The sequence below is a fragment of the Podarcis muralis genome, chromosome 15 (assembly GCF_964188315.1).
Source record: "Podarcis muralis chromosome 15, rPodMur119.hap1.1, whole genome shotgun sequence".
Taxonomy (NCBI): Eukaryota; Metazoa; Chordata; class Lepidosauria; order Squamata; family Lacertidae; genus Podarcis; species Podarcis muralis.
The window spans coordinates 9,038,985-9,062,475 of NC_135669.1; the positions used below are offsets into that span (position 1 = coordinate 9,038,985).

At 45.0% G+C, this 23,491-nt stretch overlaps 1 protein-coding gene across 5 annotated transcripts in view; it reads left to right on the forward strand.

Annotated features, from left to right (window-relative positions):
• UNC5D (unc-5 netrin receptor D) overlaps nt 1-23,491 on the forward strand; it is a 422,213-nt gene that overhangs the window by 365,534 nt on the left and 33,188 nt on the right. For all 5 annotated transcript variants that reach the window (XM_028707671.2, XM_028707672.2, XM_028707674.2 and 2 more), the window contains 2 exons: nt 13,657-13,825; nt 20,558-20,785. In XM_028707671.2, the coding sequence (XP_028563504.2) occupies nt 13,657-13,825; nt 20,558-20,785 (397 nt within the window). The remainder of the gene's footprint in view (nt 1-13,656; nt 13,826-20,557; nt 20,786-23,491) is intronic.

Consider the following 23,491-nt stretch of genomic DNA (forward strand, 5'->3'; position numbering starts at 1 on the left):
CGCTCTAATTAAACCTTTGTTTGTGGGCGTTGCTTCCCATGTTGTCAGTTCTTCTGGAAGAAATAGCAAGTCCTATTAAGATGATTTATCATAAATATCTGTTCCTGTTAATTATACTCTAGTGAAGGTGCCAAGGCAAAAATGCTGCGAGCGCGTAGCCAGAGGAGATTTAAGTCTTTATGGGCTTACTGCTCACTTTCCTGTCGTTGCTCAAAATGCCATAATAACTGGAAATTGAGCCATGGAAACAGTGAAGCATTTCTGTCATGCTTTATAACAGTTATCTCTTTCACTGTTCTAAGTGATCGTTAACATGGATAGGATTACAGCCTGCAGAGGTATGCTTCAGTTCCTCCTCTGGAGCAAAGCAGTTGTAGCCCCCCCCCCCTCACATACACACGTTGTGAGGAGTCCTCAGAGTGCTGGTTGGGCAGAGCCAACAGTTGTTGTTGTTGTTTAGTCATTTAGTCGTGTCCGACTCTTCGTGACCCCATGGACCAGAGCACACCAGGCACTCCTGTCTTCTACTGCCTTCCGCAGTAGCTTCAAGAACACTGTCCAACAATCTTGTCCTCTGTTGTCCCTTCTCCTTGTGCCCTCCATCTTTCCCAACATCAGGGTCTTTTCCAGGGAGTCTTCTCTTCTCATGAGGTGGCCAAAGTATGGGAGTCTCAGCTTCAGGATCTGTCCTTCCAGTGAGCCCTCAGGGCTGATTTCATTCAGAAGGGATAGGTTTGATCTTCTTCCAGTCCATGGGACTCTCAAGAGTCTCCTCCAGCACCATAATTCAAAAGCATCAATTCTTCAGCGATCAGCCTTCTTTATGGTCCATCTCTCACTTCCATACATCACTACTGGGGAAACCATAGCTTTTACTGTACGGACCTTTGTTGGCAAGGTGATGTCTCTACTTTTTAAGATGAGCCAACAGTAGGCAGAGCCAAAGCCAATGATCGGAAGAGCCAACTAATTCTACTTTGGCACCCATCCTCTCTCCAGCTGAGTTCAACAAGGGCAGCACTGAGACTAAGGGGAGGAAGCTGACACCCCCTGGACTGGATGTGAGTGAGAAGGCAGGCAGGGGAGAGTTGACTGGGCAGTGCCTGAATTGCTTTACTGGACCAGCCAACATTCCCGTTTAAGTGATGGAAACAAGGACAGCGTCAAGGGTTGGTATAAGCCAGGGGTGTCCAAACTTTTTTTCTAAGAGGGCCAGATTTGATGAAGTGAACATGTGTGAGGGCCGACCAAAGTTGAGCTTTTTTTAGGATTGAACTTCTTGAGCTTTTTCTGGGATTTGACCCTAAGAAATAAACTGCCACAGGGGCCAGATTAAGCCCCCAAAACGGACTTTGGTCATGGTTGGTATAAGCAGACACCTGCTATTGCCAACATTCCTGTCAAGAACCCACAAATGAGTATTTTTCACTTGTTCTTCTTCTTCTTCACCCACCTCTTACTCTGGCTCAGGCAACAGTGGAAATGAAACAGCAGTAGATGTCACTGCCTGTTTGCTCATTGACTCTCTGCCTGGCACCAGGGCTTAAGATGTGGCAGGTGGTTTAACCCCACTCAAGCCTGGCATTTGTTTACGGTTCTGGGGCTGCTAATGGGCTATGCATGTAACCCAGAGCTGCTTCTGAGTGATGTTCCTTCATCAGTGCATAATTATAGGGACTGCAAGAAAGTGCTAGCAGTAACAAGGCAGAAGGGTATAATATAATGAACTGATGGACTTGGGGTCCCCATTCAAACCCAGGGAAGGTTGCAGGCAGGCCATCTGATCTACTTCATAGGGTGGTTGGGAAGTTTTGATAGGAAAACTCCATTTAGGATGCACCGAAGCTTCTTTGAGCAAAAAATAAAAATAAAAAATGAATATAAATTTGATACATAATTGCATAAGTAATCAGTGTATTCAAATACATAGAGAGCAGCAAACCATTTGGGTTGGGGTGGGGGTTTGTCCAAGGCTAAGACTGGAAACAAATCTGCACTGAGAAACAAATACATGCATTCACTTGTATGGTTGTATTTTAGTTTAGTTTAGTTTAGTTTAGTTTAGTTTAGTTTAGTTTTGGACTGGATAGAATTTTTTAAGTTGTGCTTTGGACATGGAAACTACCTCTAATGAAAGACAGGCAAGCTGCACAAGTATCCAAACAGCTATTCTCATCCATGATTTTAAAGTTCCTAATTTGTTCTGCTTCAAGCAGAAAGGGTCAAAACCATGTGTCCAGACAGGAGGGAGGGTGGGAGAGATTGTGCAGGATCGAAGGGAGTAAAGTAGAAAAAGAGAATGATGTGAGTATCAGAAGCTGTGAGTGAGGAGATTAATGCTTTAGGGCTTTTCAACAGCAACAACCATTGTCTTTGGTTTGAATTTCATTGAAGTGTTGTGTTTCTGCTTTAGTCCAAAAAAGCAATGATAAAAAAAAGAATAATTATCAAGTGAGTGTCCACACTCTGTCATGATTGCCCAAGAAACCGTGAGGCTTTTGTCACTGTGGCTGACTCCCAGGCAATGCTTGCTTCCTGTTTCAGAGCATTTCGAAGCCATTACCTAAGGTCACAGAGGTGCTTCAGATGAGACCATTATCTTGGATTAGCACCTGACCTTGAGTTTGTTTACATGCTCTGAGATTGATAAGCCCTGCAAGAAGGTGAGGTTTAAGAAAGATAGAAAAACAAAGCAGCAAAGAAAATGCAAGCTGTGAAGTGGGGTAGACAAAAGGGATGTTTGTTATTACAATGCACATGGTCCTTCTTCAGAGGAATAAAAACTTGGCGTTTATATGTAAATTTTCCTCAAATTTAAAGATTCAACATTCTTCATTTCTCTGAATTTCCCTAGAAAAGGGACCAGGAAGGTCTGAAATGCGTTGGAATATTTTTTTAAATATTTTTTTTACTAACCTGTTCTTTTTTGCTGCTACTTTCAGTTCCTTTCCAGGGTTCCCATCAAGTTCCAAAACGTGGTGGTTGTTGTCATTTTGTTTTCCTTTCAAGCATAGTCTCCTGTGCTGGTGGGTGTCCAAATGGATTTGTAGAGGAGTGGCTGCATTCTGTTGCAGCAAAAACGGTGAAGAGACTTGTGACACCTTAAAGAGGTCCACATTTATTATGATAGACTTTTGCAGACTAGAGTCCACAAAATGTATAAAGGGCAATCCTAAATTGGCAAACTCTGAGGGTGGAACAGGGGGCTAGATAAGAAGAGGACTGAGATCAAAGAGAAATGAGATGCATAAAGAATAGATAATTATTTACAGGCAAAATGGTTAAAGTGACTGTTAACAAGGTGGTGTTGCAGAAACCTGACCTCCATTTTCTCCTTTCTTTCAGTTTCTTTCCCCTGCAATGGGGGCACTTTAGAATGCATTTATAAATTTAGTGTGTGTGTGGTTGAGCTTATTTTCTTGTTGCAAGGTGTCTGTAGGTAGTGTTGTGTGTGTGTTTATTTCCAATAAACATTTATCCAGCACTCTGCAGCCTCCCTGGCTGCCTGTGCATCCTCATCTGGGGGGGGGGGGGGACAACGACACATGGGAGGAGTTACCTTATGGCATCTTATGGCATCTTCCCATAATTGAATTATGGGAAAGCAGGGCGGTTAGCTGCAGAATAACTGAAACTGGCGTGTGGCGCTGTGGGTAAAAGCCTCAGCGCCTAGGGCTTGCCAATCGAAAGGTTGGCGGTTCGAATCCCCGCGGCGGGGTGCGCTCCCGTCTTTCGGTCCCAGCGCCTGCCAACCTAGCAGTTTGAAAGCACCCCCAGGTGCAAGTAGATAAATAGGGACCGCTTACTAGCGGGAAGGTAAACAGCGTTTCTGTGTGCGGCTCTGGCTCTCCAGAGCAGCGATGTCACGCTGGCCACGTGACCCGGAAGTGTCTCCGGACAACGCTGGCCCTCGGCCTCTTGAGTGAGATGGGCGCACAACCCTAGAGTCTGTCAAGACTGGCCCGTACGGGCAGGGGTACCTTTACCTTTAACTGAAACTGGAGCCGTCATGGATTTTGTTTTTACGTGAGGTCCTTCCTTCCTCCTTAAGAACAGTTTTCTCATGCTGTTTTCTTTATAAATCGGGTCCTCCCTTAAAGAGGGCACGTATTGCATTGAGACCTGGACAACCGACAGCCTGTGTTGCGGGTGGGTACACTTGGACAGCCACAACACCCAATTGGTAGGTCCCTTGAAGCTGGCTAATGGGACGCAGTCTAAACAGTTTGAGGGACCTATTTATGCCCATGCACGTAACCCAGAGCTTCCTCTTTCAGTGCGTGCATTCGGAACACCCGTCCACCTCTCCCTACTTTTAAGGCATTTTGCGCTTGACCTTGCTATGCCGTTGTGTGTCGTCTGTCGTTGGGACAGGGGCACGGCAGGAATTTTCACCACTTGTCTGATTGGCTGTTGCCATTTGGGTTTGCCTGCCATGTAGCAAATCGTCACAACTTTTAAGGTTACAGATAGGCTCTGGTTCAGGTGATAGGGATGGGAGAATGCTCTCGCCATCCCTATGTGAAGGGCATTCCATTAAAGGAATCCAGGGACTTGATGGTTTTGTCAACCCCTGAGAGGGGCTTGTGCCTGTGCCTGAGTCCAGGGGGACATTTGGGTGGCAGAGATAGCTTGTTCCCAGCTTTCCGCTTATCCAGGTGTTCACCCTTGGCTCACCTATGATGGAACCCTGGGTCAGCGCTACCTGCAAGGGTGCAGGGAGCTAGTCGAACCAGAGCCTATGCAACCAGTCACTTTCTGTAATCAATAAAGTTGTGGCCTAAATTCTGCCAAAAACCAAACCCAAAATTTGAGTCTTGTGTGAATTTATTTAGGGAGGAGGTTTCTGGGTCTGAACATGCAAGTAAAACACTTTAAAAACCTGAATTGAGAGCTATCAGGCACTATCCCCACCGTCCCTTGATTGTAGGAAAGCCCAGCTAAGGGCATCGTGGCATTTGCAAGAAACATGAACATCCAGGACAGTTTGTAGAGTACAGGCCACTGGCAAGATTATTTGTAGAACAAAAGAAATGGAAGTCAGAAACACACACATACATACACACACACACACACACACACAGAGAGAGAGAGAGACTACCTTGAAACTGTAGGGGTGGGGAAGACATTTGATCCCGCTTGCATTTTAATGAGAAACTACCTAATTAGCACTACCATAACAATATGCAAACTGAAACAGCTATCCTTCAGGATTTACACTTCTCTGAATTTTGTGATGAAGTTCTCCAACTAAGAACATGCACAAAAATCTGTACATTAAGGGAAAGCGCACCAACGCACCACACTGATTCAGTGGCTGCACATGTACAAAATGGAACATTGTTCAAAACCAGAAGTTAATTTGCAAGCTGCGTTCAAGTGCCATTGTCACCAACACTCTCATTGTGCCTGATTCTCCCTTCTTCTTTAATTATATGCTACACAGTTGGCCGTGTAGACTCGGTGGTGGTGAATCTGACTTGCATGCAGGAGGTTGGAACCCTGGTAATCCTGGCAGACACCGTGTCTGAAACCTTTGAGACTACCAGTCAAAACAGGCAGTGCTCAGCTAATTGGGCCAATGGATCTGCCTCAGTTTAAGGCAGTCTCCTATGTCCCCCTCCAGCCTGCCTCCATTTCTCAGAAAACAAAACAAGCCTCTGATTTTGATGGAGTCAAAAGGATTAGATCTGGTTTGTGATTTGTTTACTCTGCACTCCCGGGAATGTTAAATACCTGCAACTATACAATGTTGTTGTTTTTCCTTCCCTGCCTCACTTAATAAACAATGACTGAATTGCATTTGCAGTCCTTGCGCCATGCTGGTTATTAGAGAGAGAGCGCTTGCTGTTTGCTGTGTGTGTGAGTTCATCTAATTAGCCGATTTCAGCTCATTTGGCATTAAATAATTCCCAGAATTCCCGTATATTTGTACGTTATGTTCACCAGGGGGAGGAGAAGCTTTCTCTGAAAGCAATTAAAGAGCTCCCTCCAGAAAAACCTATGATTGGTCACCTCACACGTACGGTTAATATCTACCAAGACAATTGCAGGCAGCACTCGCTCCAAAGAGCAGAGTGAACGCAGAGAGCAATCATGGACCATTAGTAAACATATGGAATTCAATCAAGTCAAAACAAAACAGTGGTGTGTGTGCTGCCTTTTTCGGGCGGGGGGCAGGCAGTGAATTTTACTTTTGTACAGTAAACTCGTTTCTACCCTCCACTCAGGCAAACAAGAAGGAACATCAGAGTAAAGGGACACATTCTAGCCAGGAAATTACACTTGAGGAGGCTGCAAAGCAGGGTTGGTCAGGGTGGCTCCAGAGCATGGGTAGGCAACCTAAGGCCCGGGGCCCAGATCCGGCCCAATCGCCTTCTAAATCCAGCCCGCATACGGTCTGGGAATCAGCGTGTTTTTACATGAGTGGAATGTGTCCTTTTATTTAAAATTCATCTCTGGGTTATTTGTGGGGCATAGGAATTCGTTCATTATTTTTTTCCTTCAAAATATAGTCCAGCTCCCCACAAGGTCTGAGGGACAGCGGACCAGCCCCCTGCTGAAAAAGTTTGCTGACCCCTGCTCCAGAGGATGTGTGGCTTGGGAAGGGCTACACATAGTGGCCTGGAGGGGGAATGTTCTGCCTGCCCATCCCACGCCTGAATTTCCCTCTCCCTCTGTTAGAGGGGTAGGCTTCATCTGTGGTGTTTACAGCCTGACCCCCTGCTTCTCTGAAGCTAAGCGTGGTAGCAGACAGCCCCTTTCCATGTTTCATCATAATCTCGGCAGATAGCCAGTGCCGTCAGTTTTGAGCGGTGAGGGCACATTGAAAGGAGATGGTTGACGACCACTGCTCGGCTTTGAAGCCGCCGAAATCCAGCCGTCAAAATCCCAGTCCGCAATACTGAGGGCTATTTGCTTATTCAGTCATGCAGTTCTGGCAACGAACAGGACTGTGCTTTATAACACATTTCATGGGTGATTATTAAAATATATTTGATATAATAGGCTAAAGCTGTTTCCTGTCACCCATGAATACGCGCACACATCATTTGTGGAGCTGCTCCTTCGTGAGGGGAAATGAATGCATGGTGTGGGGAGAGCAGAAAGAAACAATATATTTCTCCCTCTCTCATAACAGTAACACCCGGGGTCATCCAATGAAGCTCAGTGGTGGGGCATTCAGGGTCGTAGAACAGCGGGGCATTCATAATGGAAGAATCCTGAGTCATCTCTGCTGCATCTACGCAGCAGTTCATTCAGTTTCCCTGTTGTGACCAATTCAGCCATATCTCCTCAGGAATAAAGTGCAGCTACAGGTTGCCCCGAAAGGGACGCGGGTGGTGCTGTGGGTTAAATGACAGAGCCTAGGACTTGCCGATCAGAAGGTCGGCGGTTTGAATCCCTGCGACGGGGTGAGCTCCCGTTGCTCGGTCCCTGCTCCTGCCAACCTAGCAGTTCGAAAGCACGTCAAAGTGCAAGTAGATAAATAGGTACCACTCCGGCGGGAAGGTAAACGGCGTTTCTGTGCGCTGCTCTGGTTCACCAGAAGTGGCTTAGTCATGCTGGCCACATGACCCAGAAGCTGTACACCGGCTCCCTCAGCCAATAAAGTGAGATGAGCACCGCAACCCCAGATTTGGTCACGACTGGACCTAATGGTCAGGGGTCCCTTTACCTTTACAGGTTGCCCCACCAATTTGTCACAATGCACAAGCCCTCTCTCTCTTCAAGGGATGTTGTTTTCTGGACATTAATGATGATGCGGTGATGGGGAAATAATTAATAATAATAATTTTATTATTTATACCCCGCCCATCTGGCTGGGTTTCCCCAGCCCCTCTGGGAGGCTCCCAACAGAATATTAAAAACACCATAAAACTTCAAACATTAAAAACTTCCCTAAACAGGGAATACCTTCATATGTCTTCTAAAAGTCAGATAGTTGTTTATTTCCTAGACATCTGATGGGAGGGCATCCCACAGGGCGGGTGCCACCACTGAGAAGACTGGAAAGGCTGTAGCAAAGGGGTAGAGCAGCTGCTTTGCATGCAGAAGGCCCCTGGTCCAATCCACCACATCTCCCAATAGGGCTGGGGGACAACTCTGGCTGGACTCCTGGAACGCTGCTGGTCAATGTAGACAATACTCAGCTAGACAGTATACAGTCTAAGGGTGGATCTACACACAGGGAAAAAACAGCTATAAATAAGTCAGAAATTAAATTGTTACAGTGGTACCTCTGGTTAAGAACTTAATTCGTTCCGGAGGTCTCTTCTTAACCTGAAGTAGCCAGTTTAGCTAATGGGGCCTCTTGCTGCCGCCGCGCGATTTCTGTTCTTATCCTGAGGTAAAGTTCTCAACCCGAGGTACTACTTCTGGGATAGCGGAGTCTGTAACCTGAAGTGTTTGTAACCTGAAGCATTTGTAACCCGAGGTACCACTGTATAACAAAAGAAAAAATGCTATGGAAAATCACATAGAATTTTTTTAACACATTCAAAACGCTATTTATTTATTTTTTTACTAATGTAGCTGAGTCCTAAGTTGATAAGTCAACTTCCTATGTTTTTGCTGGGCTTTTACTTAGGTGATAGTAAAATATGCTTCCTCAGTGGCTACTGATTGGTAAGAGACGCTGTCTGTTAAATAAGCATTGATCACTGATGTTTACTGAGTCCAGGGCACCCTTCTCCAGTTTGAGTGGTGTCTGGGAAGAAACAGTTTGCCTAGCGAGGGAGAGAGAATTGCAGCTGGTTTTCAAGAAAGAGCAAGGTGGGGAACCAACTGCAAACAGGTTGCTGGTGCTACAGCTGCTTTGCAGATGAATACTGCTATTGTGTTCCCCCATGCTCAGCATATATATCAAAAAACTGGATAACTGCAGAAGCACTTATTCTTTGCAGTTGTGGCTGCACAAGGAAACTGCCTCAGGAACCTATTGCTGTCTCAGGAACCCTATTGCTTGAGGAATCGCTCAGGAACTATATTCTGTCCCTTCTGCATTGCTCTGTTGTTTTCATCTTTCTTCTATCTCAATGCATGAGAAGTCAGATTATTTTCTATTGGGAATCATCACTACAAGTGCATGGCTAAAACTCTGGAATCATAGTCCCTGGGAGGGGACTAATGCAGTGGCTTTTAAAGCTTAACCTGTATTTTGCTCTCGCAGTGGGATACGGATTGCCTTAAGTTCCCCCCTCTCTGCGCTCACACAGTAACTTTTCCATTTGTTTGTCAGCAACGTATTTTTGATGCAGGAGGCCAGCTTTGCTTTTTTGCATGCCTGATGTGAATGAGATAAGTAGAGTAGAAATTTGTTCTCTGGAAATATGCAGTTGTTACAATAGATAATACCAGACTAGATGGACAAATAAACTGGCAGAAAGCAGTTTCCTATGTTGGCTGGCTTCTAGAGGGACTCTTATTTGCTTCTGATGCCTTTCTAATTTAGGGATAGGGAACCTATGGCTCTCCAGATGTTGTTGGACTGAAGCTCCTACCATCTCTGACCATAGGCCATGTACGCTGAGGCTGATGAGAATTATAATCCAACAATATCCACAAATTCCCCACCCCCGTTTGTAATTTAAGGGTTAATTCTGTTAGTGTTAAAATCAATTAGCCTGATGTTGCTTATCAATCAGGCAGTGTCGTGATGTTTATAGAGGTAGCTCATGCTCTGATTGGCTGTGTAGTTCTAATGGAATTTTGCCTCTGTATGTTTGGTTGAATGTCTCCCTGCCCTTTACAGGGCCTGAACTAAGACAGAAAAAAACTCTGTTTCTTTCTTCTCAAATTATACACTGGTGTCCCCCCCCCCCCCAATTCCTCAGTAAAGTATTATCAGGATTTCTTTTCTCTCTAGACGCAATCTTCGTTATTTAAGTGAATTTACTAACAGGCTCTACATGTGCCCCCTTGACTTCATGTGGTTGGGAACCCTGGCCATTCAGGGTGTCCTATGTGTATGCACCTGTATGTCTCTGTGAGACTGACACTGAACACAGCGTCACTTGCCAGCGTGACCAGCACATGCAAAAGCATGCAGGGGGCATGGCGAGCAAACACAACCCCACTGTCCCTCTCATGCATTCGCCATCGGAGCATAACCAAATGCATGACTAGGGCTGCAGGTCGTGGAGAAAGCTTTATTAATTTGTATACTGCTAGCAGAATAATCCCATTGAAATGGGAAAGATCAAGAGAATGCCGGCATAAACAGCAGTTTTTCTCCTTTCCTTGGGGAGTTCATTCCATTATGGCAGCGCCAACAGAGAAAAACCTGCTTTGACGTCACTGCAAGGCCCTGGCAAGCTTAATTGGGTTCCATTAGTGTAGCACTCGGGGGAGATGGTTCCATAATCCAGGGACCAGTATGGAACAGGTCTTTTTCCTTGTCCCCGCTAGCAAGGGGTTGAGCAAGCAAATTCTCGAGCAAGCTCCAATGGGAAGTGCAACGACACTGCTATTGGCTTTTTCCTTCAGCAGACAGCAAACATAAACCTGGCCCTAGTAAAATGTAATGAACCGGGGTTGTGTGTGTGGATGAGCCAGGACCTCAAGCAGACTCCCCAGTGCTGTCATGGGAATTTACCACAGCAGAACATTAGAAGAGCCTGCTGATCAGGCTAATGGCCCATCTCGTCTAGCATCCTGTTCTCAAAGGCCAACAGATGCCTGTGAGAAACCAGCTAGCAAGATTCAAGCACAAAAGTGCTCCCCTGTCCTGTGCTTTCCTGATGTTCAGGAGACATGATGCCTCCAGGGTATGGCCATTGTGGCTAGTAGCAACCAATAGCCCTCTCCCCCATGAATTTATCCATAGTTCCCAGGGCGTCACTGGACCAACATCAAACGTTGCCAGAAGAAATGCAGGGTTTAGAGTGTCCCTGCCTTTGCAGCTTGTTTACAGCTCAGTCCTGCAAGCACTTGAAAATCTGTTCCTCCCACAAAAGGCCAAGAGGTTATGGATGTGTTTGTGATTGCAAGGCAGAAAAACAAGACAGCTTCACGAGCTTCAGATTCAACAGCCTTCCTAGCAACGTCTCTGAATTAATTTTATGCTGTTTACATTGTCATGGCAGACTTTGTCACAAACAGCCGCCCATGTAACCCTAAAGCATATGTCTCACCGTCCCCCATTTTATCAGGGATACTCCCTGTTTTCTGGTAACTGTATCTGCTTTATGATTGTTGCTGTTTTTACCTTTGGGAAAGCCTGGTTTAAAAAAAGATTGCTAGTGTATATTGCTAGACTGGAGTGCAACCTACACACACATTAAAAAATGCTGTAAAAATGCTTTTTAAAAAGTTTTGAAAAATACATTGAATTTTGCATAGCTCCTTGTTGCCATCTAGTGTCACATTTCTATATTGCACTTCACAACACATTTAAAACGTTTAATTTGCAGTTGTATAGCTGAGTCCTGGCTGTTCTTTAAGACTTCTGCCTGTTACTCCACATCTTCCTCTCCAGGTTAAATCTGTTACTGTTGGATGGTGGATATTGTCATTCCTTTAATGCACATGCACGTAAATATGTGAGCATTTGTTGTTGTTTAATCGTTTAGTTGTGCCTGACTCTTTGTGACCCCATGGACCAGAGCACGCCAGGAACTCCTGTCTTCCATTGCCTCCCGCAGTTTGGCCAAACTCATGTTGGTAGCTTCGAGAACACTGTCCAACCATCTCGTCCTCTGTCGTCCCCTTCTCTTTGTGCCCTCAATCTTTCCCAACATCAGGGTCTCTTTTCCAGGGAGTCTTCTCATGAGGTGGCCAAAGTATTGGAGCCTCGGCTTCAGGATCTGTCCTTCCAGTGAGTACTCAGGGCTGATTTCCTTCAGAATGGATAGGTTTATGTGAGCATAGAATCACAGAATCACAAATCATCTAGTCCAACCCCTCTGATGCAATGTGAGGCTTCCCAACGTGAGGCTTGAATTCACGACCCAGTCTGATGCTGTACCAACTGAGCATGCAGCTTGATATTTCACACACCACTGAAGCTCACTTTGAACTCTTGATAACTCTGGACTTTCTTTGTTTTGGCATATTTTTAACCAAAACCACAAACCTCATATTTTACAAGAAGTCACAGCTCATTCTTAGGAGCCCTGACTGCCTCCGTGTTTTCTGTAGGATGTTCCTGCCTCTTCCTCCTGCACCTCTGTTTCCAGTCAGGCTGGCATGTTTCTTGCAATGTTAAAGCAGCCTGGCTCCAGATTTCATGCAGTTGTTTTGGAATGAGAGCAGGTTGTCAGATCCTGCTCATTTGGTCCTTGTGATCCTAACAGCATCCCTTCACTGTAGCTCCATGTGGGAAGTGACAAATGCTCATTATGGGTGTGTGATGCATTGTGAAGTGAGCAGACTGGGCATTGGCCATTGCCTGGCATACAGCCCCCCCCCCCCGGCACCCTCTAGATATGTGTTCATCTGGAGCAAAAACTTGTTGGCAATAAACCTTAGCATCGCATTACAGAACCTAGTGTTTTAATTTCTGCTAGCATGTCATGACCTGAGACTACTTTGTCTGTTTCCTTGTTACATTCAGCGGCTGCTGGGCTGGAGTTGAGAGTAGATGCAAGTTCTTCTGAGCATGTATAGAGCACTTCCTCCAAATTATTATAATCAGTCCTCATACTTCCAGGTCTGCAGACTAGCTCTCTGAAACCTTAAACCAGATCTGGCTTGGGTCAAAGCAAGCCTGCAATATGTGAGTGAGGAGATCCCAAGAAAGATGCACTTTGTTGTGTGTGTATTCCTGCAATTTTGAGGGTGTCTTCCCCCCCCCTGCGCAATATTTACAACAGCATGCAAGGGGGAAATGAGTTTGTGTGGAATGGTGATAAATTCAGGCCCAAAATGAGTGCTCTTATTGAACATTTTGTAATTTCATATTAGTGATTTCTCAGTTACACAATTAAGGTTGTTCAGGAGCAGATCAGAAATGTTTTGTTTTTTGTTTTTAAAGCAAAATTGGCTGGGAATATTGATGTTAGGATATATCCAAAAGCCATAATTAGTTTTTCCCCCCTACAGCTATAAAATAGTATATTGTTCGTAGCATTCTGTGAATCAAAAATACGGGAGCAGCTAGCATGACAGTAAAGGCAATCTTGATTTCTACTGATAGCAAGGGAAGCACTTGAGATTTGATACAGGGAAACAATGACAAGTAAAAACTCAGGTGTCATCAGCTCAGAACTTGGGGCAGATTTCACGGATCCCATTCAGTAGAATGTGCAAGAGGGAATCCACCACTAACAACACAAAATGTAGCAGTGATGGCTTGCCACATTGTGGAGCAAATGAAATATACATTACCTAATAAAGGCAGGCCTCTGTAAGACCATTATGTCCAGTCTAAAATCACCTAAGGGCACTCCTGAGTGAAATAGCAGGTCCTGGTGGATCTCTGACTTGTATTAAATTTGCAAATGAATACAGTTCATTCCCCTCCCCTCCATTGTTTTTCTCCCTGTGATTTTCTCAGAGATTTTTTAAAATATTTAGTTGTTACCATTAAACAAGTATAAATGTCATCAAAGCAATAAAGGAGATGAACAAATGTTCTGCTTTTGCTCTTGGAAGAAAGGCTTATGTTTTGATTTCCTTTGTAACATTTCTCTCTCTCTCTCTCTCCATGCAAAGCTTGCAACCGGAAGGCAGCGAAGTCCTCCTTGGACCGCAAGTAACTTGCGGCCCTCCGGACGTGACCGTCTCCACCCCATTTGCCTTGACAATACCACACTGTGCAGAAGCGAACTCTGAGCACTGGAACGTCCACCTGAAAAAGAAAAAGCTCCAGGGCAAATGGGAGGTAAGTGAAGTTCCTTCCCTAAAGCACTGAGCCAAAAAAGGATGCTTAAAGATGGATCTCACAAGATGAAATGTTAGGTAGGTAAAGTACAGTGGTGCCTCGCAAGACGAAAAGAATCCGTTCCGCGATTCTCTTTGTCTTGCGGTTTTTTTGTCTTGCGAAGCAAGCCCATTAGCAGCTTAGCGGATTAGCGCTATTAGCGGTTTAGCAGGCTTAGCGATCAGCTGTTAAGCGGCTTAGCGGATCAGCTGTTAAGCGGCTTGGCGGCTTAGCGGATCAGCTGATAAGCGGCTTAGCGGCTTGGGAAAAAGGGGGGGGAGGAAAAAAACCCTGCAGGAACTCACAAGACATTTTCATCTTGCGAAGCAAGCCCATAGGAAATTCGTTTTGCGAAGCACCTCCAAAACGGAAAACCCTTTCGTCTAGCGGGTTTTCCATCTTGCGAGGCATTCGTCTTGCGGGGCACCACTGTAAGGTAAAGGGACCCCTGACCATTAGGTCCAGTCGTGGCCGACTCTGGGGTTGCGGCGCTCATCTCACTTTACTGACTGAGGGAGCTGGTGTACTGCTTCCGGGTCATGTGGCCAGCATGACTAAGCCGCTTCTGGTGAACCAGAGCAGTGCATGGAAACGCCGTTTACCTTCCCGCCGGAGCGGTACCTATTTATCTACTTGCACTTTGACATGCTTTCGAACTGCTAGGTTGGCAGGAGCTGGACCCAAGCAACGGGAGCTCACCCCAGCGCGGGGATTCGAACCGCCGACCATCGGCAAGCCCTAGGCTCTGTGGTTTAACCCACAGCGCCACCTGCGTCCCTTTGAAATGTTAGTTAGTCTGGATTAAAAGTACCACTTCCAATCTTAAATTCAGTTCTCAACATTTCAGCGGCAACTAGTGATTTATTTGGGTTTTTAACAGAAAAAGGAAATTTTGTGCAAATTTCTCTTCATGGACCCATTTTTGCATGCTTTTAAAAAACTAATATACAATATTATTGCAAGCAATTCCCCCAAATATCATGCATCCTTATACATGTCTTTCTCTAATATCTGCATTTTTTGCACATTTCCGTATTGTTTGTTGGAGAACTGCACCACAAAATGAAGAGATGTGCAGATTTTGAAAGACAGCTGTGTTTCACTTTGTGTGATGTGAATCAGGTAGCTTCTTATGAGAATGCAAGCCAAACTGGATTCCTCTCCCATCCCAACATCCCACTCACCAGAAGAGCAAGGAAACCTCACCACAGTAGGTGTGGTGAACAGATTTGTGGATCCTTTTCCTTACAGGGAATTGCTCCATTCTAGGTGCTCTTTGAAATTACATTCAGCTCTCATCCAAGTATTCATGACAAAAAGAGGAATTGCAAATCCCTCTTCCCATCCACTCACTGAATTAATGGCTCAGGCCAGTGGAGCAACACATAAGATGGAAGACTTCATTAGAATAAACATTATCCTGGTAAATAACATGGTGAAGGAATCTTGCCCGTGTCTTGTTTGTTGTCTTTGATGTTCCAAATGATCCCTCTACTTGAGGGATCATTTGTTTTGAAGGGGCGGGGGATTAAAGACAAATCGGAGAATGTGAAGCTCTGCTAAAATTGCTAATGTGTTGTCATTGCTACTACCTTCTGATGACATTGGATTTCTTGCTGAAAACACTTGTGCTGATTCAGTCTGCACAGTCCTTGGATTCATTTCACTGAAACCTTCCATCTGTGTAAAACTAGCTCAATAGCATCCATTTAAGAAAGAGCCTTTAAGCGTGACCCTGCTTTTATTTATTTATTTTTGCTTCTCTATATCCTGCTCTTCATGCAATTGTGAACTAAGGTAAAGGTAAAGGGACCCCCGACCATTAGGTCCAGTCGTGGCCGACTCTGGGGTTGCTGTGCTCATCTCGCTTAACTGGCCGAGGGAGCCGGCGTACAGCTTCCGGGTCATGTGGCCAGCATGACTAAGCCACTTCTGGCAAACCAGAGCAGCACACGGAAATGCTGTTTACCTTCCCGCCTTAGCGGTACCTATTTATCTACTTGCACTTTGACGTGCTTTCAAACTGCTAGGTTGGCAGGAGCAGGGACCGAGCAATGGGAGCTCACCCCGTTGCAGGGATTTGAATTGCTGACCTTCTGATCGGCAAGTCCTAGGCTCTGTGGCTTAACCCACAGCGCCACCCGCTTCCCTTACAAGGAGCTTGTAATTGCACATAAAGTTTTTTCTCCCTTATCTGCACAATAGCCATGTGAAGTACTGTATTTTTCGCTCTATTGGACGCACCGGACCATAGGAGGGGGAGAATAGGAAAGACATTTTTTTCTTCTTCTTCTCCCCTTCAGAAACAAGGTGCGTTCAAGGTGCGTTCAAGAGCAGGTCGGGGAACAGGGCTTTAAAAAAAGAGACCTGAACGTGATGGAAGCCAATTTGCTTCACTTTTCATTGATTTCAAAATGAAGAGCGAAGGATAACAAATGGGGGTCTTATTTGTTGCCACATTTGAACCCATTCCTCATTCACTTGGGGGGGGGGGTTATCTCTTCCATATCTGTCTCTTGGTGGCTGCCATTTTATTTCCCCCAGATGATGAAGATGACTTACTAAATTTCTGTACTGCCCTTCATCCGAAGATCACAGGGCAGTTTATAATACAAAAATACAAAAATGCATACCAAACAAAAACAATAACCTCCTCCCACACGGACACAGATGGTTTAATCAGCCAAAGGCTTTTGCCTGGTGCCTAAAGATATGTACCAAAGGTGCCAGACAAGCTCCACACATTGCCAAAACGGCAGCTTGTGGTGGCCACTGAGGCAGCATCCAAAGCGAAAAGAAATAAAGAAACAGAAACAACAAATATGAGTAGTAGACCAATGTGATTTTATCAAATAGTGTGGTTTTAAGGAGTGAATAACAAAACAAATCTAGTGAAGATTAAAAATCCTAGATAGAGTGGCCACTCAATTTCAGTTTACGGCAGAGCTGATTAGAGGGGACCTGATTCCAGGAACTGGTGGGCTGATTTGGTCATTTGGGTTTCAGGGAGACACTTACCATAGTGGTGATTCCTTTCCTCTCCTCTCTGACAACTGGAGCTTACCATTCCCTCCCCTCTGGTGTTTAAGACAGAAGCTGTGGTGACCAGGATAAGGTATCTGGACACCACCAAGTTTTCTACTCCCAAGATGCATCTGGAATGATTCATGCTGGATGTGTAGCAAATGTGGTGCTCTCCAGCCTTTGCAGACCACCACTTCACAACATCCCTGACCATCAGGCATGCTGGCTGCAGCCGGTGGCAATTGTCGTTCTACACATCTGGAGGAGACCATGTTGTCTGCTTCTGCTTTTCACTTCCTCTTTGCTATATTATTTTACGCATCCTCTCTTCTACCAATTTAAAAGGCAGGATGGTGCTTGTTATGTACTGAGTTGAATAGGATCCAAATTGCAGCAGTCTGATTGGTCCTAGAACAATAGGATCCAAATTGCAGCAGTCTGATTGGTCCTAGAACAATAGGATTCAGAATGCAGCAGTCTGATTGGTCCTAGAACAATGCAGCAGTATGATTGGTTGGCAGGAACCAGCCAATCATGCTCCAGATATAAGTGAATCCACAACCTGATTGGCTTACAGTAGAATTCCAGAATTAGCCAATCATGTGCAGCCCATTGCGTAAATAATGTATATAAAGCAGATACTTTGCGGAGACTTTCACTCATTCCTCCTCACCACTATGAGCTGAATAAAGAGCATGAAATCACTTTGCGACTCTGAGTATATTTCAGTGCTTGTTCCTTTTGGTTCCAACATATGCTGGAAATGCAATAATCATCCCAAAGCAGATTATCAACAGTTCAAAATACGTTTCAGCAGGCTACCCTACTTGTATGATGGCAGGCTATATGATGTCCTTGTGGGTTTTTCATTGCTTGCATTCATTGATAAGAGAGAAGATTCATCAGCTCTGCACTCCAATAAAATAAAATATATTTGCTTGGGATGGGGAAAACCTTGAATTGTTATTGCAAAGGTTTTCAGGGCAGCTTTGGGATATTGAGGGCTACAGGATGTTCACCCCAGTCCTAGTGGAAGAATATATATATAATACTAAGGGGTGACCCCCTCACTCGCTCTGCTTGTCACCCCCTAGTATTATATATATTTTCTTCCAACAACAACAAGAAGAAGAAGCAATAAGTTTCAGTCTTGCAAACCCCAGGTGAGGTTTTAAACATCTTAACTAAAACATAGCTTCTCTGCTAAAAAAGAAAATTAAAAAACCCCACATACTGCATCTTCCACCCACTGTTGTATGGCGGGAACTGCCTGCGTGTATCTCTGTGTTGCAAACACTCTCATTTACATATATACACACAGGCAAATACTCAAATTACAGCTTCTCTGTTGAGTCACAGACCTAATATTCATGATCTAGTCACAAGTTAATCTGCCACACCTATTTAATGTGCATTAAACTTATATCTTCCAGACACCCCTCCCCAGAAGGCCTTGGCAATGTCTCAGCCTTTTGTCCTCCTGCTCTGGAGGTGAAACATTCGGGCTCTGAGTTGGATTTCTGCAGGGCTGGCTTACATGTGTTGATTCAGTCCATGGGCCTTTTGTCTCCCTTGGTGGCTCCGAATGTCATCATAGTGTGACAATAAACCATTGCAAACATATGTAGAGAAATAGAATAACAAAATTATTTAGCAAGATTCAGTGAATAGGGAGTATCCCTTGCACTGTGCCAGTAGGCCAACACACAAAATATCAATGGACTTATTGGAAACACAGTACATTAGAAACGAAGGTTGGCATTGCATTAAATCAAGCATAGAGAACTTTGAGCCCTTCAGATGTTGTTGGACTCCAACTCCCATCATCGCAGCCAACACAGCCAATGTTTATAGATGTTAGGAGACCCTCTGAATGTCCCTATTTTCCAGGGACGTCCCTGGAAAATGTTTAATGTTTTATTATTATTTTTTATATGCTGGAAGCTGCCCAGAGTGATGGGGCGACCCAGTAAGATGTGTGGGGTATAAATAGTGAAATTATCATTATGGAATGGGAACATATCAGAGAAATGTTGGAGAGTATGGAGTTTCAGTCAGACAACATCTGGAGGACCACAGATTCTTCCTCTCTGTTTTAAGTAGTTTGGATGTTAATCCTATACACATTTATTTTGGGGATAATAAAACTTATTTCTGAGCAAGCACGTATAGGATCAGGCATCTTTCTAAATTTGGAGATGGAAAACAGACCCATTGCTCATTACAGCTCTGTTTTCCCACATAACATTTTCAGTTTCTCAGAGCAGACGTGACAGACAAAACCAACTTAGCTCTGCATTATTTTTTTGTAAAATTGTTAGCCTTCTCTTTTTGTTTTGTTTTGCTGCATTTCTTTTCTTGTCTTTAAAGCATACCTGCTGTTGCCTGTTGTTTTCGGTGCCTCCAGAAGTCCTTCCCCCCCCCCCCATCCAAAAATCACATATGTTGGAAATTTTCAACATATGGCATAAGAGGTGGCCAAGGCAACATTTCAGTTTTAAAAGCTGCTTGCCATGGCACAGTGAGATCCTGCTTGAGAAAGAGTCTGAATCTCTTTTGAACTTAGGAAGCCCCCGGGGTTCAGGGTTCAGTAGACCCCAGCCTGCTTGTGAGACTGGGTGAAGCCTTTTGGTGAGCTCTAGCCATAATCACATTTGCAGTTTTGTTATCAAAATACAAAGAGTTCATTAAAAACACCCTATAAACTAGTAGAAACTGCAACCAGGAAAAGATTGATGTCTGTGTGCCAGGCTTAGGAAAGGGTGAGAAAGCTTCTGGCCCTCTAGATTTTGCTGGATTCCAACTTCTGTCATAAAAACATAAGCGTAGCCTTGCTGGATCAGACCAAGAATCTTACCATGTGCTGATGGGAAGCTTGCAAGCAGAATAGGAAGCCCATAAGTCAACATAGCTGTCAACTTTCCCTTTTTCTTGCGAGGAATCCTATTCGGAATAAGGGAATTTCCCTTAATAAAAGGGGAACGTATGTAAGTCAATGGAAAGCCCACAAAGGTTTGATTACAGTTGGAATCCAATAACATATGAAGGCCCACAAGTGTCCCCAGTCCTAGCTAAAACACTCCCTTGGAACCAAAGATTTCATCTTCCAATGGAAGGCATGCTTCTCCATTGGAGAAAGCTCCTTCCATCAGAAGGAAACCTTTTGATCCAACCAGTTGGCTCCTCCTACCTATTTTTGGTCTTGAGCAGGGGTCGGCAAGGTTTACCTCTCCTGGGCCGGTTCACTCCAGTGGAGATCCCCCCATGGGCCGGATCGCGCCAGCATCTGCGACCGCGCAGATGCAATTTTCTGTGTTTGCGCAGACACAATTTCCAGCGCCGCAGAAGCGATTCCCCGCGCTGCACTGTGCCGGTTTAGCACAGCATGCGGGGACTCGCTGAGTGGGCGGCTCGGTTCAGGGGCAGCTCGTGGGCCGGTTAAATGTGGGCCGCTTGTGGCCCATGGGCCTTAGGTTGCTGACCCCTGGTCTTCAGCTTCTGACTCCACTATCTCATGTCTACTGGATCGCAGTAACTGTCTCCTATGAAAGCTCTTTATAGGATATACTAATATTAAGAAAATAGCAGAAATGTTAACGTATTCTACCAAGTTTGGAATATATGTTTAATGCAGTTTGTTTTTTCATCCCTCCCCCTAAAAAAAAACAGGAAGTCATGTCTGTGGAAGAAGAAACTACTTCCTGTTACTGCCTCCTGGACCCATATGCCTGTCACATTCTTTTGGACTCTTTTGGAACTTATGCTCTCACTGGGGAGCCCCTCTCTGATTGTTCCGTTAAAGAACTGAAAGTAGCAGTCTTTGGCTGCATGTCTTGCAACTCACTGGATTACAGTCTAAGAGTGTATTGCATCGATAACACTCCCTGTGCATTTCAGGTAAGGCTGGAAAATCTCTTCAGATTTTTGTGAATGCTTCTTCATTGCTCATATATTTTAGTTTTCAATATTTTATACATGCTTATGCAAAAAACTGATCATGGTATGAAACAGGGACTGAATCCAGGAATAGAAAACCTGTGGCTTTCCAACTGGAACTCCAACTCCCATTTGCCCTATCTGCTTTGGCCAGTGGTCAAGGATGATGGGAGCTAGAGTCCAGCAACATCCAGAGGTCCAGAAGTGCCCCCATTCTTGACCTAAAATATCCTATACTGATCAGATTTTGACACAGCTCTACAACTTTTCTTTTCTTAGTGCCCCCTGCCCTGCCCCGCCCCGCCCTGTTCTATTTGGAATGGGGACTTTGACACCAGAGTTTTGATTTTATATAATAAATAAGGCTTGCAATCATGTGCCCACTTAGCTGGGAGTAATTCCCCACTGAATGCATGGGATTTACGATCTGAAGCTCAACATCAAAAAAACGAAGATCATGGCCACTGGTCCCATCACCTCCTGGCAAATACAGTAGAAGGGCTCCATGATTACTACAGATGGTGACAGCAGTCACGAAATTAAAAGATGCCTGCTTCTTGAGAGAAAAGTGATGACAAACCAAGACAGCATCTTAAAAAGTAGAGACATCACCTTGCCAACAAAGGTTCGTATAGTTAAAGCTGTGGTTTTCCCAGTAGTGATGTATGGAAGTGAGAGCTGGACCATAAAGAAGGCTGATCGTCGAAGAATTGATGCTTTTGAATTATGGTGCTGGAGGAGACTCTTGAGAGTCCCATGGACTGCAAGAAGAACAAACCTATCCATTCTTAAGGAAATCAGCCCTGAGTGCTCACTGGAAGGACAGATCATGAAGCTAAGGCTCCAATACTTTGGCCACCTCATGAGAAGAGAAGACTCCCTGGGAAAGACCCTGACATTGGGAAAGTTTGAGGGCACAAGGAGAAGGGGACGACAGAGGACGAGATGGTTGGACAGTGTCCTCGAAGCTGCTAACATGAGTTTGACCAAATTGCGGGAGGCAGTGGAAGATAGGAGTGCCTGGTGTGTTCTGGTCCATGGGGTCACGAAGAGTCGGACACGATTAAACGACTAAACAACAACAAAACATGCCTAGAAACACTTTGTAAGCAGTGAATCAGGGCATTCTATGCTCACCTCTGCTTTGAACCTCTGCATCCACCTCCCCTTCCTTTTCTTTATTTAAATAAACCACCACCCAGCATGTTTTCAGTATCAGTCTTGGAATTAATGCACATGCCAGTAGCCCAGTAATTGCTACGTTAGGTGTAGCTAGTGCCCCTCCAGATGTTGTTGGATTACAATTCGCATCAGCTTCAGCAGCATGGCCAGTGATTAGGGATGCTGGGAATTGTAGTCCAGCAAGATCTAGAGGGGACCACCTTGGCTGCACCTGCCTATACTGTCCCTCTCTTTAAGGACTAGCGGCAGGTGGTACACAGTTATGTGCATTTCTTCACCAACATGTTTTAAATGAAAAAGCAGGCATCTTTTCCTGCTATTTTCCTGTACCAAGTCACCTTCCACAGAACTGCTTTTCTCCATACCGGGCGTGAGCCTATCTTGAGCAGAGAAACCACCTCAAGTGAAAAGGTTAAGCATCATCTGCACACCTGCCAATTTGCTACTCCTGCAGCTGTTTTGTTTTTGAGAGAGAGAGAGAGAGAGAGAGAGAGAGAGAGAGAGAGAGAGAGAGAGAGAGAGAAATAAGAATAAGTGTCTGGACAAAATTGCATCCAACTGCACATTGGCCTTTTTTGCATATCATGCTAAGTCAAGCCATGGCTTAGAGCGAGCACACAGACTCCTGGAGAGAAGACAGTGATTGCTTAGGTCTTCCCTAGTCATTTTGCTGCTGTGTTGTGCTGAGCAAAGCCTCCTTTAGGCATAGCATGTTGTCCAAACCCAGGCTCATGGTTTAACTCTCTCCAGACTAACCACTAAGCAGAACCCATGGTGAGTTCTATGGTTTGTCTGGGAGAGGTGAACCAAGAGCCCAGGTTCAGAAGAAGACACAATAAGGAAGGGGGGCATTTCTCTCAGGTAATCTTCTGGGAACCACGTGTGATTGGTGGGCAAGGCCAGAGGGAAAGCGGACAGAGCAACAAATGCAAATTTCACCTTTGTACAGGAAACTGGCATCTTCACGCTCATACCGCTGCTTGCCCAGTGCCTAAAAAATACAGATCAGAGTCGTTTTGCCTTTGCCCCACAGCAAATGTCAATCCAGAGAAAATCTAATTGACATTTGCTCTGATTCAGCTGTGAAGATGGGGTTTTCTCAGGGGAAAACAGTGGGAGAGGCAGATGTGTGGATGACCCTCAGACACCCCTCTCTATCCCCCATCCAAGCAAGAGTCCCAGGACACATTCTAGCCAGGCAGAAATACTGAAGTGTGGCCAGTGTGGAGAGCCAGTGTGGTGCAGTGGTTAAGAGCGGTGGACTCGTAATCTGGTGAACCGGGTTCGCATCTCCGCTCCTCCACATGCAGCTGCTGGGTGACCTTGGGCCAGTCACACTTCTCTGAAGTTTCTCAGCCCCACTCACCTCACAGAGTGTTTGTTGTGGGAGAGGAAGGGAAAGGAGAATGTTAGCCGCTTTGAGACTCCTTTGGGTCTCTAAGTGGGATATCAAATCCAAACTCTTCTTCTTCTTCAAGGAAGATG